General features: G+C 37.6%; 2 protein-coding genes across 2 annotated transcripts in view; one reads left to right on the forward strand and one right to left on the reverse strand.

Annotated features, from left to right (window-relative positions):
- Nucleotides 1–3,801, forward strand: part of ACBD7 (acyl-CoA binding domain containing 7) — a 7,565-nt gene extending 3,764 nt beyond the window's left edge. The window contains exons 2-4 of the mRNA XM_009888958.1: nucleotides 3,157–3,274; nucleotides 3,377–3,439; nucleotides 3,527–3,801. Of these exons, the coding sequence (XP_009887260.1) occupies nucleotides 3,157–3,274; nucleotides 3,377–3,439; nucleotides 3,527–3,600 (255 nt within the window). The 3' untranslated portion in view covers nucleotides 3,601–3,801. The remainder of the gene's footprint in view (nucleotides 1–3,156; nucleotides 3,275–3,376; nucleotides 3,440–3,526) is intronic.
- A 379-nt stretch (nucleotides 3,802–4,180) lies between these two features.
- OLAH (oleoyl-ACP hydrolase) lies at nucleotides 4,181–9,283 on the reverse strand. Its single transcript, XM_009888966.1, has 6 exons — nucleotides 9,154–9,283; nucleotides 7,467–7,605; nucleotides 6,770–6,869; nucleotides 5,567–5,742; nucleotides 4,564–4,649; nucleotides 4,181–4,314 (listed from the first exon to the last, which is right to left on the reverse strand). The coding sequence occupies exons 1-6, from the start codon at nucleotides 9,281–9,283 to the stop codon at nucleotides 4,181–4,183; spliced, it is 765 nt and encodes a 254-aa protein (XP_009887268.1).
- Between the last annotated feature and the right edge of the window lie 2,988 nt (nucleotides 9,284–12,271).

Below are 12,271 nucleotides of genomic sequence, written 5' to 3' on the forward strand. Positions count from 1 at the left end.
AGCAGGAATTCTTTAGGGATCAGATTGTATTCCTGTGTGCATTGTGAAAACTTGGCCAGCTGACAGAAGATTTCTAAAGTTTTATCATTTACTGATTTGGCCTGAAATATAAAGATTTTCATTCTTGTACAATTACATTCATAAAATGTTTCTATATTTAACTATTTCCTTTTAATATCTGCAATTTAAAGGGGTTTTAGAAGAACAAAAATTAGTTGACTTGCACTTTGTGGCAAATATTAGAACTGTGTCTCCTGACCTCTACATGGAGATCTTTCACCACCAGCAAGACAGCAAAACCATCCATTCATGAATATACATATCATAGAATCATAGAATGGTTTAGGTTGGAAGGGACCTTAAAGATCATCTTGTTCCAACCCCCTGCCATGGGCAGGGACACCTCCCACTAGACCAGGTTGCTCAAAGCCCCATCCAACCTGGCCTTGAATGCTTCCAGGGATGGGGCCTCCACAACTTCCCTGGGCAACCTGCACCAGTGCCTCACCCCCCTCAAAGTGAAAATTTTTCCCTAATATTTAATCTGTCTACCTTCTTCCAGTCTGAAGCCATTACCCCCTGTCCTATCTCTACATGCCCTAGTAAAAAGTCCTTCCCCAGCTCTCCTGTAGGCCCCCTTTCGGTACTGGAAGGCTGCAATAAGATCTCCCCAGAGCCTTCTCTTCTGCAGGCTGAACAACCCCAACTCTCTCAGCGTGTCTTCATAGGAGAGGTGCTCCAGCCCTCGGATCATCTTTGTGGCCCTCCTCTGGACTCATTCCAACAGGTTTATGTCTTTCCTATGTTGGGGGCTCCAGAGCTGGACGCAGTACTCCAGGTGGGGTCTCACCAGAGTAGAGGAGAGTAGCAGGGCAGAACCCCCTCTCTCGACCTGCTGGCCACACTGCTTCTGATGCAGCCCAGGATACGGCTGGGGTTCTTATAAATAAGTATTGAATCTACATCATCATTAATTTCGCTATTGCTCATTTAAAACATTAAATCAAACTGAAATTATTTTGTTGAGCTAACTTGCCAGAGCGCTTTGCTCTTTTTTAAATTGCATAAGCTCCTCCTCCACAGAGCTTATTATTTTAAGATAATTTCAAAATGATTGTTTTGTGGCAGTGAGGAGATACACCCTTGCTTTCAGACCCTGTACAGCTTAGGAAAGGCCTCTCAATAACTTTACAAAAAGGTAACTACATATTGTGAAGGTTGAGGACTCGATGCATGCTATTGTATACCTCCTAACCCTCATACAGTCCTGAAAAGTGTTTGCTATTAAGTGTCGTGTTCTCTTCTTGAGTTTCTTTGCTGTGGTAGGGGTCCCTCCCATTAAAAAGCAAAAAATGATCAGAGATAAGGCAGAGTTATGGAAAGAACAGAGGAAATCCTTACCCTTAGTTAGGTGGTAACGACTAGATGTTTTAATGATGCTTGACATGGAGTTTGGGAAACGTTTGCTTTTATTATTCAATTTAAATCATTAAGCTGCTAATATGGCTACTTTTTAAATGGGACCCTCCGTAGACTTTCCAAGATTTAAGCAGTGTGACTATTTTTAGGGTACCATCTGTGAAATTTGTACTTTGTCAGGCTTCTAAGTGGAACATCCGGCAACTATTACTGTCTGTATCGTTAAAGTATTTGGGAGCCCTAGTCAAGAGCGCTGGATTCTGCAAACAGAGAGGAGAAGGGTGGTATTGACTCCAAGAGCTTGCAGCTGTCAGAAAAGCTCAATTTTCCTTCAATGCAAAGAACAGGTTCTGCTCATACAGTATGTGTGTAATTTGTGCTGTAATTGTCTGTTACTGCAACGTCTGCCTGAAAGTTCAAGGACTTACTCTGTGATGAATTGGGACAGAAGATACTTTATGAAATGTTTAACAATTTACTCTTTCAGCTGAGGTGAGAAAGCTTGTACTCCAGTTTTCTAGTCTTTCAGGGAAACAAATTATTGGGTTTCATATTTCTGACATTGAACTTTGTAGCAGAAAATATTTACATTTTCTTTATCTAGAACAAAGAAGCAAAAGAGCTTTTGTTGTCCATACAATCTATTTTTAATTCTGATCCAAGCTGACTAAATCCAGTTACTTCAATTAAAATAGTTTTCATGATCAGTTTAATTCCTGCTAGAATGCTGATTTATTTTTTTTTCTAAGTAAAGAATAGAGTATCTGGAAACAAAAGAAAAATGCTGAGAAGAGATGCTGTAAGGTCATTTCAACAGTATTGATTCAGCTTTTATATGTAGTCTGGAGCACATGATTTTGGATTATCTAAATAACATATTCTGGGCATTTTGGTTTTTAATTCTAGAAAAATCTTGTATTTGTCTTGCAGTGCTCTCAAATATTTGATTGGGTATAAAAAAAAAAAAGTAATACAGAATACAAGTCACTCTCACCAACCACTGAATTGGATGCCCAGCCTGTCCTGAGCAGTGATTGCGGATAATAACGGCTATAGCTTTGGGTTGATGTGGTTGTGGGATGCATGAGGATGAAAGGAGTAAATTTATACTTTACTCCTGTGCTCCACTGTGTTGGAGAGTTGGGTGTTGGAGGTGGTCCTGGCAGTAGCACTGCTCATCTCCGTGAGGTCCGTCTGTGCCAACTGTTGGTCACCTACTGCACTGTCAGCAGAGAAGTGGAAACGAAGGGGGACGTGGCCAGCACCCCTCAGAGGGTAGTCAAGCTCTGCCACTTGAGTCGACGCCATACAGTCAGGGCCAAAAGGACTGAGAGATTACTGCTGAGGTGTAAAGGTCAATGAACGCCTTCATATCCCCAGTGTGACTGAAAGAGATATAGACTACATTCATTGTATAGGCTGCTTGCATGAATATAGCTGTAGATATCCTGACGCTACACAGTCTGTAGTGGTTCCAAGTGTTTAGATGTAAAACTGTTGGAAAAAAGAGGTTTACTTATTTTAGCAGTGCTGACCCTATCAGTTAAGTAAGCCTAGTTTCTTTTCTGATAACTTACGGTTTTATTAAGCTTCCTTCATGGGCGAATGCCTAGACTTACTGCGAAACCCAAGGGAGCAGTAATTGAGAGTATCTAATGATACTACTGTGTGTGCTATACTTAATATATTATTCACACCCCTTGAGAGGAAAAGTAACATTTCCTTTTCTTCCATCAGGCTGACTTTGATAGTGCTGCAGAAGATGTAAAAAAATTAAAAACAAGACCAACTGATGAAGAACTGAAGGAACTATATGGATTCTACAAACAGGCTACTGTTGGAGATATTAATATTGGTATTCCTATATGTACTTTCATTTACTCCCACATCTTGATGAAATTAAGCAAACACTGTGTAAATCTACATGATAATCGGAGGTATGCTTTTATTTTGGCAGAATGTCCAGGAATGCTAGATTTGAAAGGCAAAGCCAAATGGGAGGCATGGAACCTGAAAAAAGGTGTTACACCAATTACATTTACATGATGTAGTCATGTTTATAGGATGAAAAATGAGGAAAGATAACAACTCCTACTTTCCTTTGCAGGTTTATCAAAGGAGGATGCCATGAATGCCTATATCTCTAAAGCAAAAGCAATGGTAGAAAAATATGGGATCTAGAATACTCAAAAATAATTCCTACTAACAACTAACTCTTCAGTAGCTAATGAACTAACTCTGTGGAGAAAAATGCAATACTAACTCCTTACTGTGTAGTCTAACAGTAAAATCTTTATAAGTTGTTTGACTGTGAAGGGTATTTACGTACATACTCTATTTTTAGATTGTATCTTATTCTAAATAAATTTGAACCTAATAAATTAAGCTTTCTGTAAGAATTGTGTATTTTTGTGGGAATTAAATTATATTTAGCATTTTTACAGAAGCACACAGAGACGCTCTAAAAGTAAAATAAAATAGCCGTCATTTTTTGCAAAGGAGGTTATGGAATGAAGTGAAGGGTTTGTGCACATCCAAGGTGAGAATGGGTAAAAGATGAGAACTTTTTTAAGAACCAAAGCCAATGTTTATTTTAAAAAAAAATCAGAAAAACTCCCCCTTTTAAAGGATTACAGTAAAGATCTGGAGGCACAGAACAACTCTTAGGCATAACTGCGTGCAATTGTACAGAAAGAATGACTTACTATGAAGAGCTTAATACTAATCTTACACCTTCTGCCATTAAAATACAGGGAAATACTCATAGACCAGCATTTTCTATACATTTTGTTATGTGTTTTATCAAGAAAGTTTCATTAGAGGGTTCCAGCAGATAAAAGTGACCTCCAGGAAGCTCATAAAAGGAAATATCTCCACTTGTTACATCGTGCCAGGCTGAAAAAGATATTTAAAGTGTCAGAGAAATGTCAACTGTTGTGGTCATTTTACATAACTATTTCAAAGTTACTATTAAATAATTATTTTAAATCCCATATCAACTGTTTTGGTTCATACATTGAGACTGCTCTGTTGATTTGTTTCATTTAAGAAGGAGATAAAAGACCCTAGAAAACTCTTCATTAACTGATTTGATACAACAGGAAAATGCGTAAGTATAAGAGGAAAACCATTTAAGCAAAGTACCTTCTAAATCACGCGATTTATCTTCAGACCCATTAAAGCAGGTAATATCACAGGATAAGGGGATATTCCTTTCTGCCTTCTCAAAACTGTGAACATAAAAAGTAGTAAGAAAACTTTCCATAAAATACCTATATTTGGGGTTTGCTTCCACATACAAAATACATTTTGAAGGAGAAAGAAAAAGGTAACAAACTTCAGGAATTAGATTGTGCGGAACATCAGGAGAAGGAATTACTGTAGGTGTAAGATTCTTAGCTCCTTACCCTACTGCAATTAGGTCTAAAATTTTAAAGATAGAATCACCCAATAGTTACGAAAAAAAGAGCTTCAACCTGCAATGAAAATTCTCACCTATGCTAAACGATTATGTTGTCTGCTTATATTCAATTTATATTATATGTTTCAGGGCCTTATCAGCGTCAGGTTCCTATGGCCAAAATGGGTCCCACATCCAAGAGCATCCTGGTCTTTGCCAGGGTAAGAAGTGTTAAGCACTCAGCTACGTGAGCAGTTGTGTAACAGCCAGTGGGGACAGCAGTTAGGACAGAAGGAGATGGTTCCTCTCTAGATGCCTTGAACACAGGGATTCTTTGCTTCTGGTTAGGCTACGGGGCCTTGGATCAGGAGGCTGAATGCAGCAATCTTGAAACATGATCAGTTGAGCTTATTAGCCTCAGAAAACAACAAAAGATGCGAGAAAATTCCTTTTAGTGGCTACTAACTTTGGAGCCTAAGCAGAACTGTAATTCTACCATGACATGTTCACCACTGTAATAACTGTAGTGGTTGTTAGGGTAAGCAGTGTTTTCATCTAGGGTTTAAATACCAGAATATAAATGGGAAGCACATAAAGGAGAAAACTGTGATTACTGTTTCATATTCTTTTTATAACAGAAATGAGAACAAATTACAGAGAAACAAAAAAAAGAAAACCTGAAATGATCAGGTTGAAGTAAAACTGTAAAATGCAAATATAAATGTAATACAAAATTGTAAAACTTACGAAAATGTCTGAAGAACTCTAATGTCTTCTCTGACAGTAAGCACCAGATGTTTCTTAATGTCTTCATTTTGCAGCAGCTCAGCAGGTGTTCCTCCTAAAACTTGTATATAGTTAAGAACGTCTTCATCTTTTGCCTCAGATATGGGTACGGTTTTGAGGGGAAGAAATGCTTCAGACTGTCAGCACCAGACAAAACAGATCAGCTGTTGTATATCATATACTTTAAATAGTATTTGCATTAAGAATTGTTTTAGTAAAAAAGTACAATGAATCTCTGTCTCCAAAATACAATGGCTGATAAGTTTAACATCCACAGAGACTACTTCTTGGGAAGGGTTAGTAGACTGCGTTTGCTGAAAATACAGATTATGAGTGAGCCAAGTATCCTCAACGCCCGCAACTTCCACACGCAAATAACCATTAATTTGATTTTGTTCAAAGTTTGACTCTCACTATTGAAATACAATTAATAAAATAATGTGTTTAAGAGAAAGGAAAGCCTAGCAGTGGATGCAAATCTGACCAATGTAGGATTGAAGAGACCAACCAATTATGGAAATTTGCAGGAATGATAATTGCTTCCATGAAGTACTAGCTCATACTCAGGATTGCTAAGAAGCCCCAGAAACAGAAGAACGGAAATAGCAAATGATGCCTGAGGACAGGAGGGCTGGGAAAAAGCCACTTCTCTGTTGTTGTCCCGAGAAAGACTAGCAGGACCACCAGATCCTCCGAAGGAACTGAGGATAGATTAAAAAGTCAACAAAGAATGAAGAGGAAAAGAAAGAACCAGATAAAAGTATTGAGGGCTGGTGCAGGAGGTTTATGAAAGACTAGGTTAAGACAGCTATTTCACATGTTACAGAGTATGGAGTGGCACTTCATATTTTGTTTTAATTACTTTTTAGTATTAAGCTAAAGGCCATAGTAAATAAGACAGTAGTCAAAAACAGTCGCATTAGCATAAGGAGACTTGTTCCTAGGCTGAGGTTCGCAGCACTGAATATCCTGCAACGTGAAATTCTCCATCTGCTTCAGAATTAATTTCCTCTAAGAAAACAGAACATTTTTCTGCATGCATTCAGAAGCAGTGCTCTTTTTTTATTAAAGCCACTCCGTATACCATACTGTAAAAATGTTATTTTTACTCTTGGTAGCTAATATACTGTTTTGGTTGGTACTATTAATGATTGTGTAACTTACGTGTGGGGCATGTGCCCCTGACAGAAAGAGATGGAACGGCTCTAGTCCATACTTTTCTTTCAAGTGCAGTGCAACTGCAAAACTTATATAAGATCCAAAACTGCAGCGAAAAGAGAAAGTAAAGCAAAGTAAGGAAAAACAGATGTGAAAAATGGAAAATTTAAACATAATTTGAATTTCGGTGCTAACTGGCTATCTTGAACAGTTACTGAAACCATATATGACATGTAAATTATAGTGATACTAGCTAATTGACACGAAGTGCATTCCTATACAGTCTAGTTTTGCAAATCAGACCTTTTTTTTTAATCTCTCTCTCTTTTAATTTGCAGTAAGAACAGTAATTTTGAATACTTGGGACTAAGCAATCTTCAAAATCTATGTGTTTTGTGAATGATTCACCTCCTGCATTCATATAGAGGAAGAACTGACACAAAAATTAACAGTAAACACAATTATAATTTATCAGTGTAAAAAAAAAAAAAACAAAAAAACCACAACACTGCCATTTTTAGAAGACATTGTGCTTGAAGCAGTAAGTAAATAACCAGAGTTTTTGAGATCAACAGCATGTTTTAGGATGACTTTGCAGAAGCGTATTTTCCTAAAGTCTCTGTGAAGGGAAGAAGCTATCTACTCCTAGAGTTCAAAGACAAAGCTCCTTCACCAGCGTATCTAAAAAGGTATATATTTTTACCTGTGACCAAAAAATGCAAATGGTTTTTCTTGCAATTCTTTTAACAAAACACTAGTAATTTCATTAGCTATGGTTGTCATGTCTTTCGCAAAAGGCTCCTTAAGACGAGATTCTCTTCCAGGAAGCCTTACAGAGGATACTGCAGAAGAGGTGGAGAAAGGGAGGGAAAAGAATAATAGTTATTTCAAATAGAAACAGTAAAATAATTTTAATTAATTTTTTTTAAATCTGTTTTGCAGAATATAGCGACTATTTAAATTAATCCTTCTTATAGTTGATACAGTATATTTGCTATTGCTACTACTGTCTTTTAATCCAGTAAGAGATTAGGTTTCCATCCCTCCTTTACTCACAAATGTTGCCTCTCCAATTGATCTGATTGATAAATGCTTTGGGTCAGAAATCCACAAGGTCCTGATCTCAGCTGAGATTTCGAAGCACCTTTATTACTATTAGTATTAATACCAACCATAAATTCATTAATTTTAATAATACTAAGTTTGAATGTTGTGTAAAATATATCCTTTCAAGGGCAACATTAGAAAGTTAAATCATATTAGAATCATACAGTCCCTGGTTTTTCTTTGCAGGCTCTTCAGCACTGCACGTAGTAAAATGTGGAATCACAATATAAATTGATGGCAATTTGTATTTATATGGAAGGACATATTACATACTTTTATTATATTCCCTTCAAAATTCTTCTCACTGTTTAAAGAAAGTAAGGAATGAACAGATCAGAAAAAAATGTTGATTTTCTAAAATCTCCTTGACATCACACATACTGCCAAACTCATATGAAAGCAATGGGTCAGACACAAAGTATTTTAGAAGGGATAGAATAAACCACTACCTAATACCACAGGTAGCAGTACATAAATGTTTGCATCTTCTATACTGCCCTTCTGCACAAAACATCAGTGAAAGAGCATGCTGCACCCCAATTTCTTCGTCTGTGTCTGCAGTTGCTCCTAGGCCACCTCCTTAGGAACTTTGTTGGAAGTAGTTCCAGTGGACAAAAGCTTTTTTAAATTTTTTTTTATAAATACCAAGGAAAATTTGATGGGATTTGTGCAACTGTTTACAGAAAGCATACAAGCATTTAGAGGACTGGTAGAATTGCAATGGCAATGCTCTCTATAAATGCTAATTTATTTTTTTTCCTTTGTGGAAGGTCTGGAATACGGCCTTTGCTCCTCTTCAAATAGTTCAGAAATTGATCTTTTTAGTGCTGATATAGCCTGACAGCAATGAGAATTACTTCGCACTGTAACTAAATGCTATTTCACTATTACAAATCCATAGTTTAAACTTCAGTTTTGATACAAGGAGTGCAAAACCATGCAAACACTCTGGATAACAGAAATTCATTCTGTGCAGTCTCTCAACATTGAAAATAGTTCTCATATCTTGGTTATGCCTTTTTTTAACATATTAACAGTATGCCAGTGTATTGCTGTTTCTGAATCATACCAATAGTTTCAATACAATTTGATCTACGGTGGCACAGAAACTTGGTAAACTCAGCACCTTAATGGAAATGCTAATCCTAACAGATCCTTTCTGGATAAGACTCATTGGAATAAGACTACAGTGCTCTCAAGAACATTACATACCATTCAAAAAATTTGGCTACCCTGTACTGCAGACTTGCTTAACCTCTACTTTAACTACACAAGTGACTAACCTTCAACTGAGCTGCTGAAGAGTTTGCCCCATTGAGCAAATTGAGAAGTTCCACCTCCAGCCCACGGAAAGCAAAACAGCCTACAGAGAGCATTTGGCCTTTTGTATGGACAAACAACCAGCTTCTCCATTCCTAAAAAACCACAAGAAAACAACACATCATTCTAGAACAAGACTCTTCAGGTACAGGAAAATTAGAATGAATTAAGTCTAATTTGAAACAATGGGCTGCAATATTTTCTGTCATCAGAACTGCTTGTGCTTCAACAACAATCTGTTAGATATTATATAATCTTCATGCAACAGTGGAAACCAGTTCTGCTTTTACAAATGGTGATGGAATCGTATTGGGCAACACCCTTGGTTAATATTTTCTCCTAATTGAGTCACTGACCACAAAGAAGGTAACAAGCAGCAAAATAAATTGATACGGGATTTCAGGGTGACCATCTAAAAACACAGGCTTTTAGAACATACATGATATAACATCCATCTAAAGACACAGAAAACATAAGGACCACTTACTTCAATAATCTCTCTGCTACAGTGGTAAAATGGATGGCTACAGATGCAGTTTCTTTATATATAGGAAACATCTGTGAATTTCTTTTCCATGTATTTATCCAGTCTCCCCTTAAATTCCCATGAACAGTTAGCCTCTCGGATACCCTCTTGCAGTGAGTTGCACGGCTCTACTATCTGTTGCATAAAGAATGCTCTCCGGTTTTGTTTTTAATCCGACTCCTACAACTTCATTCAATGGCTACAGGGTAAAGAAAGTGAATGGTGCCATCTCTCAGATTTGCCACTGAGCATTTCTGAGATCTCTCATAGTCTCTCTGCCCTCAGGCAGCTCTTTTTCCTGAGTGAAAAGGCCGGCTTTGCTTAGGTATCCCTCATCTGGCAGTGCTTCCATACTCATGACCATCATCGTTGCCCATCTCTGGACTTTTTCGAATTCTGTTATATCCTTTTTGAGATGGTGGAGTAACCAGAGCCACATTCAGCTTTATCAGAGCAGCTTTATTATTTTTGTTTACTGACTATGAGAAGTAACAGCTGAAGCAAGATTTATAACTACTCCTTCCTTCTTGCTGAGAAGGAAAAATAGCACCGAAAACGCCAACTGCATTGTCTCTAGCATCAGATACTGTCTTTACTATCTGAACAAAAAAGCAATGCTCAACCATTTTTATTCTTTCCCAATTTTCTTGTCCTTTATTCTTGCTGATTAGATCTGTGAACATAAGCACTGAGGTGACATCATGCTCATATAGCATACCAGGCTGTGTTCTGTCAAAAGAGCCTGGGAACACTACGCGCAACAAAAATACCTGGTAAAGATAAATTGATTAGAAGCAATGGTGATACAGAACTTTAAAAAAATGTTTTCTGCAACCATTAGAATAAACTCACATGTTCTTGTTAAAAAGACTGAAAAAATAGTAATTAGGAGATAATAAGCAGCAAAATTCCATTTCCAAAATGCTGAAAATTGTCACAGGTATTATTTCTTGGTGTCATTATAGCTCAGTATATGCAAGGGCTGATTCATCATAAAATACACATTTATGCAGTCTTTTCTACCTGCACAAAAAGTTTGAGAAATGCAGCCAGATCAGAATAGGCAGCAATTCATACCCATTTTAAAACTATGTAATGCAAACAAGACAGAAGAAAATCTACCCAAATGCTGCTGTGACCAAAATTGTCTTGATTTTTACATATGTTTAAACTAGAAAATTTGTCAACATTTGTTAAGAATCAGTTCAAATAAACTATGAGAATAGCAAGCCAAACAGACTTGTATCAAAAATCAATGGGTAGATGATGTAAGCTTAAAAATAGCTGAAGGATAGTGGAACCAGTGCTGCAGAAGATGTAATTAATCTGGTAGATTCATTTAGCATCAGTACCATTAATCCCATTTACACAGTCACTTCTTCCACAAGAAGACACAAAAACTCAAACATTTCTGAAGCTGGTGTTTTAACTTAACAGTCAAGTTAAGAAAAAAAATCTTGTCTCAAACTGATTCCAAAGGTGATACAAACATTTCAAGCATGATAAAGCAGCACATTTAGTGAAAGTCCTTAAATATTTACAGATACATTACCAGTCACTGAGAATCTTTCAAACTTTCTACTCATACATGTTTATTCCATCACCATCCAGCTTACTTTAGATACAAATACCTGAATAGTCGGGAAGACCACCAGTGCCACGAAACGACAGTCCACAGGTGGATCTGCTTCTCTGTGCTGGACAGCAAGAAGCAGAAATCAGAATTTGTACGTACCGGCAGACACGGGAGCAAAGCCAGCCTTGTAGGAGAGGAGGGGATGTGCACCCAGGTGGCACAGCTGTCTGCTTTAAGTCTTTTCTAGGCTTACAGGGAGGAGCCCACACCCTGGAAAAAAAGGCAGGGACTGAGGCACACACCATCCCAAAGGGGAGACAGAACCATCATGTGTTAAGGCGTGACACACAGCATTTGGCAGCGATCTAAGGAAGGCGCGCCGCATCAGTCCCAGCGATTTAAAAAGCAGAGGTTAACGTGCCCATGACTGTAGCGAAGTTGTAGCAGTTTTAATACATGGAGGCCCACAACCCCACTGAAGAAAAAGCCTGTATAGTAGCCAAGAAAAGACAGCCTTTTGTTAGGCTATATTCAAAAGTACAGCGCTCGCACCTCTGCTAGGCAGTTTTGTAGGGGTCTGAAAATGTTAACGTAGAAGGCCATCATGTGATCTGAATGAAACACTGCATTTGGTTAGCAGGCCAGTTATAATTTCTACAAGCTAGAAGACCTACCAGTGCATGAACAACACACTGTGGTTACATACAATGATTTTATACTATATCCTGTGCTGTGCTCGCAGGGACCAGATGCTATTAGCAACCTAAAAACACCAGTATGTTGTGTAACTGCATTTGTTGGCTTTTCTTTTTTTTTTATTGGCTTTTTTTTCCCCAGTGTTACTCTACCAAAAAGATAAGTAATGATAATAATAAAGCAAACATATTCAAAAGCAGTGACCAAATTATGGAACCTAAGTGCCAAAATGGGTTCTGATACTTGAGACACATAAGCTGTTTTTTCACATTACTCTTCTTTC

Source organism: Charadrius vociferus, unplaced genomic scaffold (assembly GCF_000708025.1).
Source record: "Charadrius vociferus isolate BGI_N301 unplaced genomic scaffold, ASM70802v2 scaffold297, whole genome shotgun sequence".
NCBI lineage: Eukaryota > Metazoa > Chordata > Aves > Charadriiformes > Charadriidae > Charadrius > Charadrius vociferus.